The following is a 22889-nucleotide window of genomic DNA, read 5'->3' on the forward strand; positions in this document are numbered from 1 at the left end:
AGACAGACACAAAACCTCTCCCAAGTCCCAGGGCCAGCACTGGGCCAAAGTAAATAGAAACATTGAAACTGGTATGCATAGTAACTGTAAAGGAAGCAGAATTATTAAGAGGTAAAGAAAGAAAAGAAAGCTTTAAAATATGCTTGTTAAATCAAATTGAACCAGAGATCCAAATCTCAAAATAGAAGACTTAGTGCCACCATTACAATCCCTCTGTCTTAACAGTAAATCACAGGAGGTTTGGAGAAAATGTCCGTTTTGTTCACTGAAGGATAGTACAATATACCACTCCAAAGCACGCCATGTTTGCATAAGAATCATTTTGAGCTGAAGGCAATGGAGAAGAAGCAGATATAAGCATCCCCTACTTTTCAAAAATTTGCTTTATGCCACCTAGCTTTTATGAAAAATGTACCTATTTTTGCCAATCAAAAGTTCTGAAGGAGTTTGCTTTTATGAAAAAAGGCAAAAGAATAATGTTCATCGTTTGTTTTGTAGGGAGCCTTAATAGAATCAGTGCACGACCCCAGCAGCGAGAGTGGCATTGCCAAGCTCCTTCCCTGGGAAGTACACTCAAGCGTATCAGCATGAAACTGCCATGGCTTTGAACTGTGTCTGTGAGCATCTGTGCTTTATCTCTATTCCATTAGCAAAATGGCTCCTAAGGTAGTTGCTTTTTTGCTTTATGCCATTTTGGCTCATGAAAGATCTCACAGGAACTCTTTGCTTTTGGATAGAGGAGAAACATGTAGAAAAAAATCTCTCTGCCATCCCTCCATCTGCTGCAAAGCAGGAAGGATTTCCTAAAGGTGTTCCCCTTCCCTTCTCTACCTGGACGGAAGATAATCACCTGAGACAACTCCAGGCCTTTCTCAGCCCAGGATCACCACCAGAGGAATCTATATAACAAACCTTACTAACTAGCGCTTATCTTCCATTAGTTTCCCCCATATACAGAGGGTGCCAAAAAAATGTATGCACATTTTTTTCTCCCCTTTTTCAGCCTCCCCCCACTTCCCCAACTCAGGTTCAAGCTGTTATTTCTCAGTCTAGTTATGTAGGACACAACTCCCTGGCCCAGGCTGGTATTATGAGCCTTGCACTCCCCCAGCTGAGGCAGTAGGTCACCAGTCGTTGGTCAGCCGCTCACAGCAGCTCACGGCAGCTCACGGCAGCTCACAGTGTTAAGGCCTGGAATCGTCCACCCCTCAGACAGACAGAGGACACACACGATAATGCAAGTCACACAGCGAGGTTTATTTCCAACCAGCTGGGGTCCCAGTCTCTGCCCGACGCAGCGGGTTTTAACAAGGACCCCAAACCCTTAAAGCTAAGGGTTTTTATAGCGTTTTTAAGGCACTCAGTAATTTTCCATAGTCTTAGGGAGTACAAGATAAACTACAGGACTTACATAGCTTTAAGGAGTATAAGATAAACTACAGGATTTACATAGCTTTAAAGAGTATAAGATAAGCTACAGGACTTACATAGCTTCAAAGAGTATAAAATAAGCTGCAAGACGTCTGGTCTCTGTGCTGCAACTGCCCACATCCTGGAATTTACAATTAGGTTGTTTTAAGCTAAGGGCTGTTAACCCTGACCTTAAGGTTGCAGTTCTCTTGCTAACGGTCTCTTACAACAGCAGCTCACAGCAGCTCACGGCAGCTCTCGCCAGCTGCCGGCCACTCACGCTGTCCACTGGTCACTCACGGAAGCGCACAATAGCCCACCGCAGCACACAGCAGCCCACGCCGACCTCTGGTTGCTCACAGCAGCCCAGCTTCAAGGAGAGCTGTTGTTCACAATCTTAGCTGTAGAGGGCGCAGCTCACTGGCCCATGTGGGAATAGAACCAGAGACCTAGGCGTCAGGAGCTCCCTGTTCCAAACACATAAGCCACGGGGAAGGGGGGGGGGCCCTTTTTCACATTTCAAGAAAGGAAAAAACTGTATAAAAACTGTAATACTCAATATATACCAATAACAAAAGATGAGTACAAGTCACGTTTTTCTGGAGGTACTCAAAGTGCTTACCATCAGCATCCAGGCGTTTCCGATTACAGCGAACCTATAGATGACATCGCTTAAAATGTGTATACATTTTTTGGCACCCACAGTGTTTACTTTCTTATAATTTGCCACCTTAGAAACTCAACATTTTCTTCCTTTGTCTTATCACTTTTCTAAAACTGTATTGTTCTTTTGTTAACATGCTATGTAAGCCCAAGTTCTATCCCCCACCTTTGAGTACTCATCACTGGGGACTCCCATGTGTATGTGAGATGCACATGTTTATGAAATTTTGTTTATTTTTCTTCTGTTAATCTGTCCTTTCTTAGTCTAATTTATGGGTCCCAAGTGGATAAACCTAAAATAGGCAGAGGAAAATAATTTTCCTTACATCACCATAGTGTTCTTAGTATCTAGTACTGAAAACTATTGATTCATCAAATTAATGAATTAAACATTTTATTTTATGTAAGTGCAGTGTTTTATAAGCTAAAAATCTATTTAACAAACATTTGTTTCTACTGTAGAGCATTCATAGAGAAATGTTACTTTTCTTTCACACACAAAGACATATATATTGTTTCACTATTTTCTGAATACAACTAATATATTGTCAGGTTTGAGTAATTGTTGAAAAATTACACTATTTGTTTCTGAAAGCAGCAAGCAGAAAAGATGATTAGTACATGCTAACCTAAAATCTAATGACATGTGAGCGTGTTCCATAGTTCAGCGCCTACCAATCATATCCCACAGAGTTCTCACGTCAGCCGACAGCCGTAGGGCCTGCTCATAATACTCCAGGGCTTCATTAATTTTTTCTTTTCAATTTGTGGATGAACCCAAGGATGTTCAAGCTTTCTATGTCTGAGGCATTTCTCTGAAGTTTCTTTAGAGCCAGTTTCTCCAACCGTTTCATACTTTTATCCCTCGGAGATGATGGCTCTTCTGTCAACCTTACTGCTTTTAAATAATAGATAATTGCATTGGCTTCAGATAACTTCTGAAATTCTTGAAATTTGCCATAGCGGTAATAAATCTCTTGTTGTAGGTGAGGATTACAGACCTCCAGGCACAATGCTTTCTGAAAAAGGTCCTCAGCCACTCTGTGCTGGCCAATTTCTGCATACATGTCAGCCAGTTCAACATAAGCCATCTCATTTGTGGGCTTTAGCTGCAAAGTCTTTTCAAGTTCAGATATAGCCAGCTGACGCAATCGGTCGACTTCTTCTCTATCCCGTCCTCTAGGATGCCAGTTTGTAGCTCTATTTATTTGAAGCATTTGTGTCTTGTAACAAATTGCTGTCTGGTGATGCACGAAAACAGAGGTAGGTGTTGCCTGTAAAGCCTTTTTTAGGAGCGGAAGAGCTTTGTCCACAGAGTCTTTTTTTCGGTAAAACTTGGCTGCATAGCGAAAGACGTAGGTCTGCGAGGACTCGCTGGTCAGTGCTTCTTCAATGTACTTTTCTCCCTCAGCTTCTTGTCCCACATCCTGAAGCTTCAGAGCAAGGAGCACCTTAATATATGCATCTTCTGGATTTAGCCTGATGGCCTTTTTTAGGGCTTGCAGACAAGAATCTTCACTGTCCTGTGTTGTTTTGTTAAAACTATCCAGACGATAGGTGGCGATTGCACACCCAGTGCTGAATTCAGGGTTTTCAGGGTCCACTTCCAGAGCCTTTTCAAAGCAGGCCTTGGCCCGTTCATGATTCTTCCCTCCACATTTCAGCAGGGCCCATCCTTCCTCACAGTCCATCTCAGGACACTCCATTCTATAGCAGTTAGTACTGCCATACTTCTTACAAGTGTTCTCTACCTTGTCCAGGTACGTCCTGGCTTCTGCCAGTCGGCCCATGTGGTAATACAGCCAGGCATAGTTGCCCCAGGTAACCAGACTTCTCAGGTCTGATTGATTGGCATGTTCTTGCTGGATTAAGTCTTCAGCTTTTTTCAAGCTCTCCAGGGCTTCCTTATTCTGGCCTTTCAGGTGTTTCACATAGGCCAGAAGGTTGTGTATTCCCACATTATATTTGGTGTCTAGGAACTCAATCTCATCGAAGACCCTGTTTTCTACATCAGACACTTCAACGTCTTTAATTAGCAAGTTCCATGTAAAGTGACATCTCAGTTGAACAAGTCTATCTTTAATGAGATTCCCATTTGATTCATCACTGTAAAAATAGACAACAATTAATTGTATTTTTCATGAGCATTCAGTCCAGTGGAAACGAAGCCAGCACTTTGAATAGTCAAATATTAACCCCTAATGTCCCTGCCTTCATAACCTGTTCCCTCCCAGGAGTCTATGATTGGGTCATTAGACAGAAAGCAGGTTGACACAAAAACCTTGAGGAAAGACATGGTTTTAACATGAAGGTTATGTGAAGGCAACCAGAAAGAAATTCATTCTTTTAATGTGAAATAATTTCAGCACCACCCTCAACACTGAAAAACCCTTCTCCCTTGCTCCTTTTCAACACTATAGTGCACCACTAATGCTGTCTGAAGAAATGTGGAGAGAGGGTTCATAGAAAGGTAGATTCCTTACTAATCTTTTCCATATTCTGAACTCATAAACACAGTTTGGTTTTCTCACTTTCCATGAAGGGTTCTGAGCAAAATGTGAGTGCCAAATATGCTTCCAAATGATGTGGTTCATGGGGTTCAAGCTGGAATGGAGAAAGTGGTACCATGCTGCCTTCCATGCCTGTATGAACTTACTCAACCCATTCTAGAGTGATTGACAAATGGGTGGGACTACCTCACAATGCCAGGCTTACTGCACAGGAACAGAAGTAGGGGGATGAGTGAACACTGCATGAGGTCAGATGTGCTTATGCAAGGAAGTAACAAGAGCCATTTTTGTAATTGATTTGTCAGGTAACCCTGCAGCCTAGTGGATGACAAGTACTCAAAATCTCAACAACTACAGTAATCTCTTAACTACCCACGGAGAAGAGAGAATGCTATTGGGTCAGTGTGACCAGAAGGTCCTTCCCGTATTTCATCCTCTTGTGAAATAGAACTAAAGTCCTATTCCCCCTCCTAGATCATGAGAGAAAAAAAAAAGTCTTAATACTTGAAAAAGTCATCTTCACATTCTATGTGGGTATATTTGCCTCTGAGTCTTCAATTATCTTACATTCCATACTTGACATCTCTCCTATTCATTAGGCCCAAGAGCGGATCCCAGAGAGGATGTTTTATGAATTGTTTTTTTATCCCAATGGATTCAACTTTTATACAAATCTTACCATCGTAACTGACAGTATCTAACCATAATCTAATCACATAAACAGACTACAAAACATTCCCTTTTAAAATAGAGACAGAGAGAGAAACTTCCCAAATCCAGGTGAGTAGAGATTCTCAGGCTTACTGCTGCCTCTGCAAATACAACTGGCAGCTCATGATAGGTCTCCCATTTCCCCCCAAGTCTTCACCTCAAAATCTCCCCACATTCGTACGTCATCTTCCCCAGGCCTCGGAGGTGACGTCCTGATCCCAGTCTGTCCTTTCTACAAGGCATGGCTGGGTGGCCAACCACTCAATTAAGGAGATTCAGTGACCTTTCTCGCCACCTAACTGTGGCCAAGAAATATTACCCAATGAAGCTTGTTGTTTTTTTTTTTTTTTTTTTTTTTTTTGTGTGTGTGTGTGTGTGTGTGTGTGTGTGAGTGAGACCAGGAGTGAGTAAAATCAATATTGTTCATTGAATACTCACCGAAACAGTGGTCACCCCAAAAGGAAACAGAATCAGGAAGAGCTGTGTACTCACATGCTCCCCTTCTGCCGACTGCAGTTCACGGTATGATGAGAACAAACATTGCCCCGGAAAGATCATTCACATAGAGTGACATGGCTTGAGGAAACTGCTAGAATACTGGGGGATGAGCCCTTCCAGGTTTTCTTATTTTATTAATTGATTTTAAATTATAATCAACATACAATATTATATTAGTTTCAGGTGTGCCACATAGTGATTCAACATTTATAGACAGTCCTTACAGAGTGCTCGTCACAACTCTAGTAACCATCTGTCACTATATATAGTTATTACAATGTTATCGACTCTGTTCCCGATGCTGTACATTACATCGCCATGACTTACACATGTACCCTAATCTCTGCACCTCTGCCCAGCCAGAGAATTTGTGAGAAGTAGAAAGAGGCCCTCCTCCTTCTGGGTGATCTAACAGGGCCAGGGTGCCATGCATTGATGGGTGAAAATTATACTGAATTTCAGCTCTCAGATTTGGTCCCCAGAGTTCTAGGGTTTCACAGATAAGCATTTTGCACACCCCAAAGGTCCAATAAAATTGCTAGGGCCCTATCTTGGTGAAAATGAAACTTAGGGAGGGCTGTCTCTGCTTTGACTACCAGTACATGCTCAGTTTGGGCAGTGGAGAGGAGGTTTGCGAGAAGCAGTTTTGATATGCAGATTCTCCTAGGCCACATTGGCCTAGGAGATAGAGGATACGTGGACCTTCTGATGACTTCAGTGTTGTGGAAAGATCCATGGGGGACAGAGACGTAGATTTTTGTGGAACATGTCAAATTCTTGTCTAATGTGTAACCATCAACAATGGCCCCAGAGATGTGATTTCGGGGATGTCTGTGATGGAAGCTGCTTGGACCAGGGCCAGCGGCTTATGCCTAAAGGAATACTCTAGAGAGCCATTATCAGTTTGGAGTATCGAGAAGTGCCTTGTGTCATGACTGACTGTGCAGCTGCTGAAGTGGGGTACTCTGCTGCGAGCTTCAGTTAGGGTGATCTAGATATTCCCACCATAGGGCCCAAGTCAAGGAGCCACGGACATGCCCCTGCATGGAGCCTGGCAGCAGGCATCCAGCCTTTCCCAGGAGGGACTGGCCTGTGCAGGGGGACAAGAGATCTTAAAAGGGGGGGTGACTTCCAGTCAGCTATCCCCTTCTAGTCCTGTATCAGATGGAAATCTTCTAGCGAAATGGAAAAAACAGGGGTACGAGAACTTGCCTGTGGTGCATTCAGACACGGGACACCAATTTTGGGACAAATCATTTGTCAAGTCCCCAAAAGCAAGTTAGAAGTGGACCAGATCTTTGAGTGCACGCACTGCAGCTGGCTGCCGGGGCTGCTCAGGCTGAGGCCCTCTGGCCCTGACCCCTCTCCACCCAAGAGTTTGAACTTTGTGGGTATCTGCCTGTTGCACCACTCCCTTTTCTGGGAGTAGCTCTTCTTGCAGAGTGATGCTTCAGGTTTGAGTTGGAACATGGTCTTGATGTGTGAAGGCTTTGATATTCATCAGCTATGATTTATAGAAATAAAACTTTTAAACCTCAAAAAAAAAATCTCAATGAATTATTCTGCGGCTATCAACAAACTGATTCTAAAGTTTTTATAGAAAAGCAAAAGGCCTGGAATAGCCAACACAATATTAAAGAAGAACAAATTCAGAAGACTGACTCTACCCAACTTTAAGATTTACTATGGAACTAGAATAATTAAGACAGTATGGTACTGGCAAAAGAAGAAGAAAGAAATAGATCAAGAGAACAGAATGCAGAGTCGAGAAAAAGATCGACACAAATACAGCCAACTGATCTTTGACAAACGGGCATAGGTAGTTCAATGGATAGTCCTTTATACAAATGGTTCTAGAACAACTGAACATCCACATGCAAAAACAAAACAAAACAAGAATCTAGACACAGCCCTTACATCATGCACAAAAATTAATTCAAAATGGATCATAGATCCAAATGTAAATGCAAAACTATAAAATTTCTAGGAGATAACATAGGACAGAATTGAAGTGACCTTAGGTTTAGATATAAGTTTTTAGATACAATACCAAAAGCACCATCCATGAAAGATGGTGATAAGTTGGACTTCATTTTTGATGAATTGCACTTTATTGAAATTAAAAACTTCTGCTTTGTGAAAGACACTGTTAAGAGAATAAAAAGACAAGCCACAGGCTGGGAGAAAATATGTGCAAAACACATATCTAATAAAGGACTTATATCCAGAATACACAAAGAATTCTTTAAATTCAACAAGAAAAAAAAAACACAATTAAAAAATGCACACATATTTTGGTGAATAGACACCTCACCATAAAAGATATACAAATGGCAAATAAGCATACGAAAAGATGCTCAACGTTATATGTCATTAGGACGTTGCAAATTAAAACAACAATGAGATACCACTGCATACTATTAAAATGGTTAAAATCCAAAATACTGACAACACCAAATGTTGGTGAGGATGTGGAGCAATAGGGACTCACATTCATCGCAGGTGGGAATGCAAAATGGTACAGCCGCTTTTGAAGACTGTGGTAGTTTCTTACAAAACTAAACAAACATACCCTTACCATACAATCCAGCAATCGTGCTCCCATGTATTTACCCAAATGAACTGAAAACTTATGTTTGCACAAAACATGTATATAAATGTTTAGAGAAGCTTTATTTATAATTGCCAAAATTGAAAGCAGTCAAGATGTCCTTCAACAGGTGAGGGGATAAACAAACAGTGGTGCGTCCAGGCAATGGAATATGACTCAGCAGTCAAAAGAAATCAGCTATCAAGCCACCGAAAGACATGTAGGAATCTTAAATGCACATTGCTCAGTGAAAGAAGCATCTACAAAGGCTATATACTATGTAATTTTAACTAAATGGCATTCTAGCCAAAGCCAAAGTATAGAAATAAAAAAAAAGATCATTGGTTGCCAGGGGAATAGAGAGAATGGGGAATGGAAGAGTAGGTGGAGCACAGGACATTTTTCAAGCAGTGAAACTCTTCTGAGAGTCTAGTGGTAGATACATAATGTCACGTACAATGCAAAAAGTGAACCCTAATGTAAATGATAGATTTCAGTTAGTAACAATGTATCAATTTTGGTTCATCGATAGGAACTACTACACCACAGAATGCAAGATGTTAATTATAGGCAAAACTGTATAAGGAGGGAGCAGGTGGATTGGGGTGATATTTTAGAACTCTGTACTTTTCTGCGCATTTTTTTCTATATGCCTAAAAGTGCTTTAAAAATAAAGTTTATTAAGTGAAAAAAAAAAAAAAAAAAGACTTGCAATAAGGTTGGGTGACTACCATACTAGGGGGAAGGTGACTATGGGGATAGGGAGATGGCTCTGATCATCAGATCTGCAAATGTCTCAAAGATTAGTCAGAAAAGAGCTTTTCTTTTCTATGGAGGAGTAAACCAGGCTAGAGAGAACTGGGTGTGAGGGAGGGCAGGAGCAGGTGGGGAGATCCAAAAGCTAAGTAGGAAATAATGTTTCCTTGTCCTCAGCCAGATTTTGAGAGGGACTGTTTGGCATTCCAGTGCTTGTTGAATCTGAGGGGTGAGCCAGATTTCAGGGTCCTGTGGGGTAGGAGAGAAATTTAGTTAAGTTAAATTTACAGGCTTTTTATTCTGATTGGTCAGTGGAGAAAAATCGTTCACCTAACCATTTATGAGACCTGGAACGGGAATTTGGAGGATTTGTGTTTGGCCCTGTCATAGGTAAACAAGGAAGGCAAGACAAGCCTTAGCTAAGCAATAGGGGAAAGGGTGATTCTTGGCAGTTTGTCAAAAGACCAGAAGGGAAGCTGGAATAGACAGGTTCACTACTCATAGGTCCTGGAGCCACATACGCTAGGAAGGGCCAGGCAGGTTGCAGGCAGAGAGAGGGAGGCAGGACCTGGGGCACAGGTCTTACTTATGATCCATGGGTAAAATGCGTTAGTGTTCCCAGGATAAGGCTGCATGAGTCACTTCAAACCAAAAAGAATGGAGTTTTGGTAAGCTCCACAAGAGTCCTAGCTAAGGGATACACAAGGGGAAGGCTGTGGGAGGCGGGGAAACTGTTGATCACAAGGGCTGTAGCCGAAGTCATATCAGGAACTTATATGTGCTTGTGACCCTAGAGGCGTTTTATCTAGGACGTGCACTTGCTTGGGGTGTGGGGGGGGCGGCAATGTTAGTATGAGTATGACTCTATGTTGAGGCCTGTGAGTCCTACTTGTGAAAATCACCAGACCCACGGATTGTGCCAACATCTTAGCATTCACGTTGAAAAAAACAACAATGCAGCAGCAATTAGGAAATGATAACTCCATCTGGTGAAGCAAAGGAGAAGGACAGGCCAAGACTGGCTGAGTGGATCTCTCTTCAACCTATCCAATTTTCTGTGAGGATTCTGCTTTATGAGAGTCTCTTCCCACAAATGGCTGCCCTTCGATTCCCAAACCATGGGAATACTGGCTAAGGACACAGCATCATTCTCAGGCAAACCTGGGTTAAATGTCCACTTTCTGGTAGATCCCAGTTGCGGGTATGTTTCCACACAATTTAGGAAAGAGAAAGGAGCAGGGACATCAAAACTCTTCTGTTGATTATCTCAAATTGGAGTCAGCATTTCTCCATAACCATGAGTGACTGTGCATGTGGCGGGGTGGGGGTTGGGGTAGTGAAATGGTATTTGGCAGGGAGGCAATTGTCAAGGTCTTCCTGGGTGCACAGCAACCCTGGTCTACAGCAGAGGCTGCTACCTGGGCACTGGACTCAGCTGAGGCTCGAGCTGGAATGAGAGTCAGAGTTCCCACAGTCCTAGGATGGGCTGGCTACAGAATGAGAGTGTTAATTCAAGAAGGAGCTAAAATGACTATGTTGAGAATAGCATGGCATGGCTGTAGCAATTACCCACCGTCCTTAGCAAGAGAAACTTTGGGAATTAATATTCTTAGTCACACATGCAAGCCACACAGTTACTTCATTCTTGAGTGGGAAAATTTTAATTTATTGTAGAATGCATACTTTAGAATACATTTTAGAACGTATTGTAGAATATATTTGTAGCATCACTGTCAAGAACACACACATATATACATGGCTGAAGTCAAGAGCAACACATAAGGAATATTGCAGGGCTCGTCAAAAGCTAGACTTCTAGGAGGCCCAGAAGGTTAAATAGTAATGGAATGAAGGATGTGAGATTCTGTGGGTAGGCAGTCACCAGTAACGACCCTTGGAAAGAAGAGCAAAAATGGGGGATTTTTGGTGAACTCAGTGCAAACTGAGAACTAATCACAGCCTGCAGGTCTGAAGCGCCATTTCTAGTAGTCTTTTGTCATGAGATCTGCAGACTAGAGAACTGTGTATGGCTGGTATGGACGGGAGACAGATGTGAGCAAACAGCTCTCTAACAATGTACCTTAAAGCAATAAGCAAGACTACCTTGCTCAGCAAGCTCAGATTGGGAACTGCTGCCTTCCCACCTTTCTCCCCCTCACGACCACTATTCCAGGCTCCCTGTTCTCTGTTCCTTTTTCTCCTCTCTGTTACAGCTCAGGAGCCGAGAGGCTCTCCGAGAGTAGAGCTCTCTGCGCCCTGGCCTACTCTCTCACTGCTCTCTTCTTCAAGCTCTGATGTTGGCAGGAAAAACCTGCTTATGCCTGACGGGCTGTTCCTTAGCAGGCAGCCTAGTTCCTTCTCAAAACATTCGGCTGCTTGCAACAGATTTCCGTTCAGCTTGTGAGTTAAGCCTTGGAGGTACCAAGAATTTGGTGTATTTTGTGGAAGCTGATTTTCAGCGGCATTCTGTGGTTGGTATTTCATCTTTTCCTTCTCAGTTGATTCGGTGCTTAGGGACAAACCTTTTAAATGTTGTTGGACAGGAGTGTCTTCAGACGTCCCATGATACTCCTGTAAGTTGTAACAGCCCTGATGGAGTTGTTTCCTTTCAGTATTGGGGAGCTCCCTATTGAAAGCTGTTTGGTGACATTCTTTTTCCGGCTCAGTGAGATCAGAATATGCATACAAAGCACTTAGTCCCTTCTTCATAGCTTTACTTGAGTAGTCCATAGCATATTTGCTTAGTTCTTCAAACTTCTCTCTATTCCTACTAACTTCAGAGTACCCTGAGTCCTGAATTTGGTTGGCTTTTTCCCTATAGCAGCGTGCAATCTGGTGACAGATGTAGCCACTGTTTGGCATGGATTCCAACGCCTTTTGAAACAGTTCAATAGCTTTGTCTGTATCACCTTTTATTTGGTAAAATTTGGCTGCATTGTGAAGGACATCTGTTTGGCGAGGAGCTTTCTCCAGGGCCTCTACCACCAACGGCTCCCCTTCGGTTTCTTTATTTATCTTTTGCAATTTCAGGGCCAAGAGAACTTTGATGTACTGATTGTCAGGATTGAGCTCAATGGCATCCTTCAGAATACTGACACAGTACTGCTTCTGTAGTTTATCATCCAGACCGTACATTGCGATTGCCAGTCCAGAGGAGAATTCTGGGTTGTTGGGTTTCTTTTCCAGAGCCTTCTCAAAACACATCCTCGCCCTTTCTTTTCGTTTTGCTCCACACTGCAGCAGTGTCCACCCTTCTTCCGAGTCAAGTTCAGGACACTCAATACTATAAGGATTTGAAAACTTCTTGCACACGTGTTTCACCTTGTCTACATAAACCTGAGCTTCTGAAAGTCTCCCCATGTCATAGTAGATCCAGGCGTAGTTTCCCCAGGTGACCACACTTCGGATTTCTGCTTGGTCAGCGTGCTCTCGCTGGATTAACTCTTCAGCTTGCCGTAAGCATTCCAGGGCTGCCTCGTTTTGGCCTCTGTGGTGTTTTATGTAGGCCAACAAGTTGTACATGGTAGCTTTGAACTCAGCGTTTAAAAATTCAATCTGGTTACACACTCTAGCTTCTAGATCATGTGAGACACTTTCTTCCTTAAATAAGTTCCATGTGAAATGGCATTTCAACTGTGGAAGGATTTTCTCCAGAGAGTTCTTATTGACCTCACTGTGGAGTAAATAAACATGGTCTTTGTGAGTACAGCTGCCAAGCATTGCACCCTGTGATACAATTGCATGTTAATTGTGTGTGTCACGTTGACTAGGCCATAGGATGCCCAGATTTCTAAAACATTGGTTCTGGGCATGTCTATAAGGGTGTTACTGAAAGAGAATAGCATTTGAATCAGTAGACTGAGTGAAGCATGTTACCCTCCCCAACATCCCATGTGTTGAGAGCCTGAGTAAAACAAAAAGGCAGATGAAGGGTGAGTTTGCTCTCTCTGCCTGGCTGCTGAGCTGGGACATTGGTCGTCTCTTTCCCCCAGACTGGGACTTATACCATTGGCACTCCTGGTTCTTCAGCCTTGAGACTTGGACTGGAGCTCAATACCTCTAGCCCTCCATTAGTTCAGAGGCTTTTGAATTCAGACTGGAACTACACCATTGGCTTTCCTGTGTCTGCATCTTGCAGACAGTGGGTCATGGCATGTCTCAACCTCCATAATATCATGTCACCCAATTTCTCATGATAACTCCCATTTTCTCTAGCTCATTCTAAATACTGTATTTCCCTGGAAATAAGACCTAACTGGATCATTTTTGGAGCAAAAATTAATATAAGACCTGGTATGATATTATATTATACCCAGTATTGTATTGTATTATATTATATTATATTATATTATATTATATTATATTATATTATATTATACCAGGTCTTATGTAAGACCGGTTCTTCTGTTATATTAAAATAAGACTGAGTCTTATATTAATTTTTGCTCTAAAAGATGCATTAGAGCTGCTGGTCTGGCTAGGTCTTATTTTCAGGGAAACACAGTACATAAATATGTACCAGGGATAAAGAGTGGGGGAAACAGGGAAAGGTTGGTAAAAAGATACAAACTTTCAGCTATGAGATGAAGAAAATCTGAAGTTTTAATGTATAACTGGTGTCTATAGTTGATAACCCTGTACTGTATAGATGAAGTTTCTGGAAAAAATACTATTGCCTTTCTAAAAGTCAATATGCCATTTGCCAAGGTTTCCTCACTTACTAATTTATATTATGTGTTTGAAAGTTGCTCTAAATACTCTTTATATGTATACGTACAAAGTTTACTAAATTACTGTACGACAATTAAATTCAGATATTTAAAGGGAGGACAAGCAAGCAGGTAGAATGATGGCTGCTTTAACTTGACAAAGAGAATGTCTAATTTCAGATGAAACATGGAGAGTTGAATGCCCTTCCTACCTGGAGATTGTGTATTTAGTAGAAAGCATTGAGGAAGTGGGAGTCCCTATGGCCCAGGAAGAGATTTCTCATGGCCTCAAACTGTAGCCAGGAGGTTTTGCTGACCAGAGCAGATAAAAAGCAGCACTGGTACTAAGAAAGGAAATATCCAGAATTGACCCATTTATAGTCTTTCCTCCTTTTCCTGCTCATCTACCTGGATGGTGACAGACAGCCTGTTGGTGCTGCCGACTACGTGCCACATCTCCTTCCAGGGTCTAGTCAAAGCCACTACTAGAATATAATCTTGAAAATTTCAGAAAGAGGCCTTGTTTAAATGGTAAGAATAGGAGTTTCCAGGGAAATCTCTGAGGCAGCTTGTACTACAGATGCTCTGGTTATATTCCAGAGGACTAGATGAAGGGACAGGCAGACCTCATGACTAGTTAGTTGGTCAGAACAGGCACAACTCAAGGAGCCCATCACTTCAAAAAGTGAGCCACAACACCAAAGTTTCCGCCAAAAAAACTATTATAACTGATAAATGAATTTAAAGTAGCAGGATACAAAATTAATACTCAGAAATCAGTTGCATTTTTTTTACACCAATGATGAACTATCAAAAAGAGAAATTAAGAACACAATCTGTTTTACAATTGCATCAAAAAAAGAATACTTAGGAATAAATTTAACCAAGGAAGTAAAAGATCTGTACTCAGAAAATTATAAGACATTGAATAGAGAAATTAAAAAAGATACAAATAAATGGAAACATATACCATGCTCATGGACAGGAAGAATTAATACAGTTAAAAATGTCCATATTACACAAAGCAATCTATAGATTCAAAGCAATCTCTATCAAAATACCAATAACATTTTTCACAGAACAAATAATCCTAAAATTTATATGGAACCACAAAAGACCCCAGTTAGCCACAGAAATTCTGAGAAATAAGAACAAAGCTGGAGGTATCACACTACCTGATATCAAATAATACTCCAAGTCTATAGTAATCAAAAGAGTATGGTCCTGGCATAAAAACAGGCACACAGGTCAATGGAACAAAATAAAGAGCCCAGAAATAAATCCATGCCTATATGGTCATTTAATCTATGACAAAGAAAGCAAGAATTTTCATTGGGGTAAAGACAGTCTATTTAATAAATGGTGCTGGTGATAACCGGACAAAAAAATGAAACTGAACCACCTTTTTATGCCATATACAAGAACAAACTCAAAATGGATTAGAGACTTACACGTAAGACCCAAAACCATAAAACTCCTAGAAGAAAATATAGGAAGTAAACTCCCAGACATTACCCTTAGTAATATTTTTACTGATATTTCCCCTTGGGCAAGAGAAACAAAAGAAAAAATAAACAAATGGGACTACATCAAACTAAAAACTTTTTTCACAGCAAAGGAAACCATGAACAAGACAAAAAGACATCCTACTGAATGGGAGAAGAATTTGCCAATGATATATCTGATAAGGGGTTAACATCCAAAATTTATTTTAAAAAACCAACAACTTATATAACTAACTCAACACCAAAAAGCAAACAATCTGGGGCAGCTGGATGGGTCAATTGGTTAGGGTGCAAGTTCTTAACAACAAGGTGGCCAGTTCAATTCCCACATGGGATGGTGGGATGTGCCTCCTGAAACTAAAGATTGAAAACAGTGACTGGACTTGGAGCTGAGCTGCGTCCTCCACAACTAGATTGAATGACAACGACTTGGAGCTGATTGGTCCTGGAGAAACACACTGTTCCCCAATATTACCCAATACAATAAAAATAATAATAATAAGTATTAAATTAAAAAAAATAAAATGAAACAAACAAACAGAAAAACCAAACAATCCAATTAAAAAATGGGCAGAGGACCTGAATAGACATTTCTCCAAAGAGGACATACAAATGATCAATAGACATATGAAAAGATGCTCAATGTCACTAATCATAAGAGAAATGCAAATGAAAACCACAATGAGATATCACCTCACTCCTGTCAGGATGGCTGTCATCAATGAATCCACAAACAACAAGTGCTGGCGAGGATGTGGAGAAAAGGGAACCCTCGTACACTGTTGGTGGGATTGCAAATTAGTGCAGCCATAATGGAAACAGTATGGAGGTTCCTCAAAAAATTAAAACTAGAACTACCTTATGACCCAACAATTCCACTCCTGGGTATTTATGCAAAGAAATCCAAAACACTAATTAAAAATATATATATATCACTCCTATGTTTGCTGTAGCGTTATTCACAATAGCCAAGATATGGAAACAACGAAAATGCCAATCAATAGAAGATTGCATCAAGAAATTGTGGTACATTTATAAAATGGACTGTTACTTGGCCATAGAAAAGAATGAAGTCTGACCATTTGCGGCAACGTGGATGGACCTAGAGAATATTATGCTAAGTGAAATGAGTCAGACTGAGAAAGACAAATACAAGATGATCTCACTTATATGTGGAATCTAAAGAACAGAATAAAAGAGCAAACAAAACAAATAGACACAGAGATGGAAAAAAAACTGACAGTTGCTAGATGGGAGGGAGGATTGGGGGATGGGGGAGAAAATGAAGGGATTAGAAAGTACAAATTGGTAGTCACAAAATAGTCACAGGGATGTGAAATACAGTATGGGGACTATAATCAATAATGTTGTATAGATTACGTAGGGTGTCAGATGTGCACTGGACTGATTGGGGGGATCACTTCATAGATTGTGTAGATGTCTGACCACTGCGCTGTACACCTGAAGCTAATGTACAATAATATTGAATGTCAATATAATGAAATATATACCTATATATAAAGTCACATGTAAGGGGATGTAAAGTACGGCATAGGGAATATAGTCAATGATATTATAATAACAATGTATGATGTCAGAGGGGTAGTAGATAGCAGGGGTTATCACTTTGTGAGGGGAATGAATGTCTAATCATTATGTTGTTTTTGTACACCTGAAACTAATTAAAAAATAAAAAAGTGAGCCAAGGAACTCTCCAGAGCAGTACTTCCTACATTTTAATGTGCACATGGACCAAATCACCCAAGGAGCTTGCATTTCTACATTCTGGGATGCTACCTTTAAAACAACTTCTCAGGGGGTGTTGGACTCAGACCACACTGTGAGTAGCAACGGTGCAGGAAGACCTTACTTTTTGGAAGTAATTTCCAATCACTAGTTTTTCATCACTAAAACACCCCTTAAATAGACAAGCCTCGCTTTAGGTCAACATCCTTCCCATCCCTCTGACTCCCCACCCATTTTGGGCTTCTTCTACTCCCATTTACACACATGCAAGGCAGGGAGCGTTGAATATTCATAGGAAGTGCCTGCGATCCTCTTTAAATACTTATTCCCCCTCCCCCCCAGGTCTATTTCTGATCTACTCAATTAGGATTTCAGAATGCAGGGCCCAGAAATTTGTATTGTAACAGGGTGTGGGGACAGAGCCAGGAGTGCAGTTTCCAGGCTCTCATGGAAAGGTGGCCTACCTAAAAGGTGCTCACTCGGGTAGTAAATGGCCATCAACTGTGATTGGATGGTCAGCAGCTGTGGCTAGTTGGCCATCAGCTGTAACCAGTGAGCCATTGGCCACTAATATAACTGCTGTGGCTACGCTAGCATAACATGGGGGCTAGCAAGAAGATGGTGGCTGAGCTAGCAAGCAGCGGAGTGTCGATTGCAGATAGTGTGGCTCCTGCTTCCTGTGTCTCCAACTCAGTCGCTAGCGAGAATATAGTAGTATGACTCCCCTATCTATGGCTCCATGGGTGTTCCTTTTTGGCCTCACCATATCCTGCGTTCTTATGTGGGGAGCGGGAGCTGAGACCCCCACATGACACCCAGCACGACACAGGGCACTCTGGTTGGTTGTGATACTGGGCACCTGTAACACAGTTTGAGAGTCTGCAACACTTTCTCCCTGTTCACAAGGTGGGGGGGGGGGGAGGTCTAGCAGGTCAATAAAAAGATATAGTTCTCAATTCTGAAAAGCAAATTGCAAAATAGAAATGACCTCATTACGAATTGGAGTTTTGCAGTGATGAATTTGTTGTTAGCACATTTGCTGGGAAGAAAGCATGCTTTTACAATAACCACCACCACCAAAACAGAACTCATGAACACCTCTGATATAGTCTATAAGAAACAAAAGAGGGACCAGGACCTCCACTAACTGTCTTCCAGGCCCCAGCTCTCATTGCTCAAATTTTGCCTGAAAGGTTCCGAGCAGGTTTTCCCTGTAGGCTCTCAAACAAGCTCCCGCCCCTTCCCAGCTGTCAGTGCTGCTGGGAACACTTCCCTCAGGGTCCTCAGGCTACCTGACTTGAAACAGAAAGAGCCACAGAAATAGAAATGCATGTATTGGGAAGATCGATTTATGATCAAGTTAGAGAAATGCATATTTAACTGATAATCAAACACTGAATCAGCATAATGCCAGACAAAGCGTGCAAGAACAAGATTTGTGAGAAATGCTCCACTTCCTTTCAGAGAAGCAGGGCCTGTTTACCTCATGATGGCTGTTTCCTTGTAATTCTGAATAGCTGGGGTCCAGGCTGATGCTATATTCTGCTTGTAGATTGCAAGCAAGAGCTGAAAGGTTCCCACCCTGCCCTGGGTGCTAGAGCCCTTAGGTACGTGCTTTTATGGATCAGAAAAGGACAATGAAACTGACACTGTCAGTGCTGTCGACTTTCCCCTTGAGGAGAAATTGAAATTGGACGTGTGAGAGCTGAGCTTACTTTCGGCTGGGAATATTGTTCTACACAGATTCTTAGAATGTGTTTGAAAGTTTGTTAAAAAAAAAAAAAAAAAAAAAAGCACTGTAGATGCTTTCCAGATCCTAGGCTCTACTCCCAGAGATTCTAATGCAAGCTGGGGGGGGTGGGAGGGGGGGCGGGGGAGGGGCTTGGGCTCAGGAACCTGCATTTTTATAAGCACCCTGGAATTTCTGTGGCAGGAGTCTCTGTGCCACATTTTGAGAAACACTGTTCTAGAGGTGTTTAGAAAAGCAATTTCCTATTGACTTGTGGGAGTTAATGTCACATGCCAAACAGTGAGTCAGACGATCTAGAAGAGAGGAAAAGAACCATAGGATACCTGGATTTAGTGTATCTCTTTCACAAGCTCTGGGATATTTCTTGAATCACATCATTTAGCTTCACTTCCTTACTTTCAATATGGCGTAGAATGAATTGTCTTCTACTTTCCATCCAAAGTATGGAAAAGTATACTGTGGGGAGATCCCTTTTACCTTCATCTAAGGTATGGCCCTAAGGAGTGGGTCACCATCAAAGAGTGGTCCTCACTCTCCAAATAGGGACCCTGAGGGCCTGGTCCTTCCAGTCCTGGCCACTTCTCTCTAATGTGAGCATAATTAAAAGCATTAACACATTTCACCCTGTTGTTCTTTGTGCACAGAGCCAGAAAATGCTTAACACTGGATTTCGGGGCTTCACTAATGATCCTGCTCCTACACCTACTCTTTGTGTTAACCCTTGGGCAAGTAATTTGCCCTCTGAGCACCATTTCACTCACATAGAAAATGAAGCAAATAAAAAAATAATAGTTCTTCCTTCTGAGGGCTATTGGGAGAATGATATGAGATCATGAATGTAAAGGGCTTAACAGAGTACACTACCAACTACTGATCACATAGAAACTGTTTACCACCACAATTACTGGTATATCAGTGTTATAATTTTAAGTGAATTTTGAGTGCGTGAAGGGAACAACAGAGTTCCTCAGAGGATGGGGCAGAGAGGAGGTACCCATCAGCCTGCCGGCAGGTGTTACGCATTGCCCCAGGTGGTTTCCTGCTTTGACAGATTGTAGCACCGCTAGGGAGGAGCTACTGAACCTGCTGTGGTCTCTACAGCCTTTGGGAACAGGGCACATCGATGTGGGCTTCAGTCTATCATAGTCCAGAGAGCCCCCCCCTCAGAGTTCCTTGGGTCAGTAGCTCTGGACACAGCCAAGCACTTGGGCAGAGTGGCTACCAAGGCTCTTGGCAGGACCAGATATTGTGGTCAGCCCTACTCATGCATGACCAGGAGCCCATTAGGTAGAAAAGGGTAATCTAAGGCACTTGGTAGTAAATTCCTTTTAACCTACTATCCCCTACCCCATCCCTACTTTGATATGGCAGAGCATTTGGGAGCCCTTGGGTCTTCCTTTCCTCACTCCCTGAGTGGTTACTAGGATCCTTCCTTCCCAGGTTATCAACCCCCTCAATCCCTCCTCCTAGGTGTTTGATGGGAAAGCCTTCTTTTTCTCTCAGTTCTATCTCTCTTTAGGCTCTATGTGATGGCAGGTCTATATGCATTTTTTCAAAATCAAGTTTACTCAGATTTTGCTTTACATATAATAAAATGCACCCATTTTAAGCGTACAGTTTAATGAGTTTTGACAAATGTATATTCCCCTGAAGCCACCACCACTATCTCCTTATAGACTATTCGTATCATCTGCAAAGATCCCCCTGTATCTTCCTAGTCAATTCCAACCCCATCCTCCACCATCTGCCTGGCAAACATTGCTCTGCTTTCCATCACTAGAAATTAGATCAGTATTAGAAAAGAGATTAGGTCGTTACATTTTGAAGAGAAATTATTTTCTGCTCCTCACCAGCTCTCACAGGAATAAAAATCAACTTTAACCTTTAAGTTTGTTTTCATATAAGAAATGGGAAAATGCGCATCTGTCAGCATCGTTTCTTCTACTTCACATCTTGAAATGAACAAACTTTCAGGGCAAAATTCCCTTCAATGTAAATTGCATTTGCACTACCACACTACCAATTCCATCCTTAATAATATCTGCTGAAAACAAGTGCTTCCTTTAGAAATGACATAAAAAGCTTTTTAGTCCTTCCGAGAAAAACAACAAAAACCCACAGTCATTCCCTTAGGTCTAACGCTGAATGAGCAAACTTTGTGCCTGAATAGATCTAATTACCTCTGCCAAGCCTCCCTCTCATCCCAGCTCCCGGCTCTCAGCTCCTCCAACTGTTCCAGTGAACAGTTCTACAAGTTTAAGGAGCTGAGGGCGTATACCAGAAAAAGCCACAGAAATAAAAAGTGTCCATACTGATAAAGGCACGTTTACTCTGTAACAGGACAAACTCAGGAACTTGTCTGCATCCAAGAAACTCAATTTACGATTTGCATTCAAGATCAAAGTTGTTTATGCATTTTTATCTCACTGACCTCATGATGGCAATCTGCTTCTCTGCTGGTCTGAAAAGCTGGCGTCCAAGCTGATTTGCTCTTCAGAAATCTTCCTTCGTGTGCCTCAAGTAAATGCTGAAGGAGCTATATAGAGGGAAAATGGGTGTGGTGGGGAAGGCATCAGCTGATGTTTTCTTCCTGTTTCTGAGTAATTGCCTTTTATGAAAGAGACGAGGAACTGGAAAGTGAAACTGATTTTAAATCGAGAGGAAGAAAACATAACTGAAGATTGAGATCTGTTATGACTTACTGAAGTATGTTGTTTAAAATCATGATTCAAACTACATACAACACTCTTCTGACCACATATCTAGGGTAGGTGCCAGAAAACTGCATTTTTAATAAAGTCTGTAGGAGATTCACCTAGAGGGGTTTCTGGGACCACCTCCACGTGATGTGAAAAATTGTTCCAGAAATCTTTTTAAAAAGAAACTTCACCCAGTAAATTTATCTGTGGGAGACAATTGCACCTGGAGACCTGGATTTAATTCTGTATGTTTAGTTTACTAGCTCTGGGATTAGCAATGAGTCAAATCCCTGAGGCTGAATTTTCTTTTTGCCTCATACTAAACACAGGAAACCAATCCCTGGAATAATCCCGGAGCAATTTAAATCTTTGAGATCTAAGGCAATCAATCATTTAGTTTCCCCAGCTGTAAAATGGGAAACAGTGACATATAATATTGTTTAATGGCTGGCTAGCTAGCTGAATAAATTTATGTATTTATGCTTTGAGCTCTAAAGAAGTAATATTATCCTAAGAGATTTTTTAAAATAAAATTTCTGAAGGGTTTCAGAATGAACTTCCCCAAAATGTGCCACTTTGGCATGTGGACTATTTTGAGCTGAGGGCAGTTAAGAGCAAGAAAACTCAAGCTTTTACCTTTCTCTTAACTACCTAAAAGAATTTAGATAGGTACATAATAGTGCAAACAATCTTAGAGGTTAAAAATAGAAGGTGATAGAAGAAAAGCTTGCTTTTTTTTATATATACAATTGTAATAAGAGTACTCATTCTTTTTTAAAAGTTATATTAAAATATAAGTCATATACCATATAATTCACCCATTTAAAGTACAAAAATAGTTTTAGCATTTCACAGAGCTGGGCAGCCATTACCACAATCAATTTCAGAATATTCTCATTACCCCCAAAAGAAACCCCACACCTCATTTGCTGTCACCTCCAAGCCTATGATGCCTCCCAGCTGTAGGCAACCACTAATCTACTTTTGGCTCTATAGATTTGTCTACTCTGGACATTTCATATAAAATGAATCATACAGTATGTAACCTTTTCTGACTGGCTTCTTTCACTTAGCATGATTTTGAGGTTCCATCTTTGTTGTAGCATATATCAGTGTGGGGACAGAGTCCCAGAGAGCAGTTTCCAGGCTCTTGGCCTCATGTGGAAAGGTGCTGGCTCGGGTAGAAGATGGTCATCAGCTGTGACTAGTTGGCCATCAGTTTTTACTGGTTAGCCATTAGCCACTGTTTAACTGCCGTGGCTAAGCTAGAAAGCATGGAGCGTGTATTGCGGATTGCAGAGAGGCATATTGCAGTTAAAGTGAAGTTGGTTGGCAGAGAAGC

At 41.5% G+C, this 22889-nt stretch overlaps 4 protein-coding genes across 10 annotated transcripts in view; 1 reads left to right on the forward strand and 3 right to left on the reverse strand.

The window, feature by feature from the left end:
* LOC109450775 (interferon-induced protein with tetratricopeptide repeats 1) overlaps positions 1–21386 on the reverse strand; it is a 48569-nt gene extending 27183 nt beyond the window's left edge. The window contains exon 1 of the mRNA XM_074339413.1: positions 21280–21386. Within this exon, the coding sequence (XP_074195514.1) occupies positions 21280–21284 (5 nt within the window). The 5' untranslated portion in view covers positions 21285–21386. The remainder of the gene's footprint in view (positions 1–21279) is intronic.
* The window catches only part of SLC16A12 (solute carrier family 16 member 12), a 184963-nt gene that overhangs the window by 140809 nt on the left and 21265 nt on the right, over positions 1–22889 (forward strand). The gene's annotated exons all lie outside the window — the stretch shown is intronic.
* On the reverse strand, positions 1237–21419 carry LOC141572924 (interferon-induced protein with tetratricopeptide repeats 1B-like). The gene is given in 3 exon segments (XM_074339411.1): positions 1237–2833; positions 2835–4179; positions 21280–21419. Coding segments are annotated over 3 exon segments (1446 nt in total). The 5' UTR covers positions 21285–21419; the 3' UTR covers positions 1237–2737.
* Positions 8447–21419, reverse strand: IFIT3 (interferon induced protein with tetratricopeptide repeats 3). Its single transcript, XM_019739018.2, has 2 exons — positions 21280–21419; positions 8447–12811 (listed from the first exon to the last, which is right to left on the reverse strand). Exons 1-2 carry the CDS (start codon positions 21282–21284, stop codon positions 11353–11355), a joined length of 1464 nt encoding a protein of 487 aa, XP_019594577.1. The 5' UTR covers positions 21285–21419; the 3' UTR covers positions 8447–11352.

This window comes from Rhinolophus sinicus, linkage group LG07 (genome assembly GCF_036562045.2).
Source record: "Rhinolophus sinicus isolate RSC01 linkage group LG07, ASM3656204v1, whole genome shotgun sequence".
Classification (NCBI taxonomy): domain Eukaryota; kingdom Metazoa; phylum Chordata; class Mammalia; order Chiroptera; family Rhinolophidae; genus Rhinolophus; species Rhinolophus sinicus.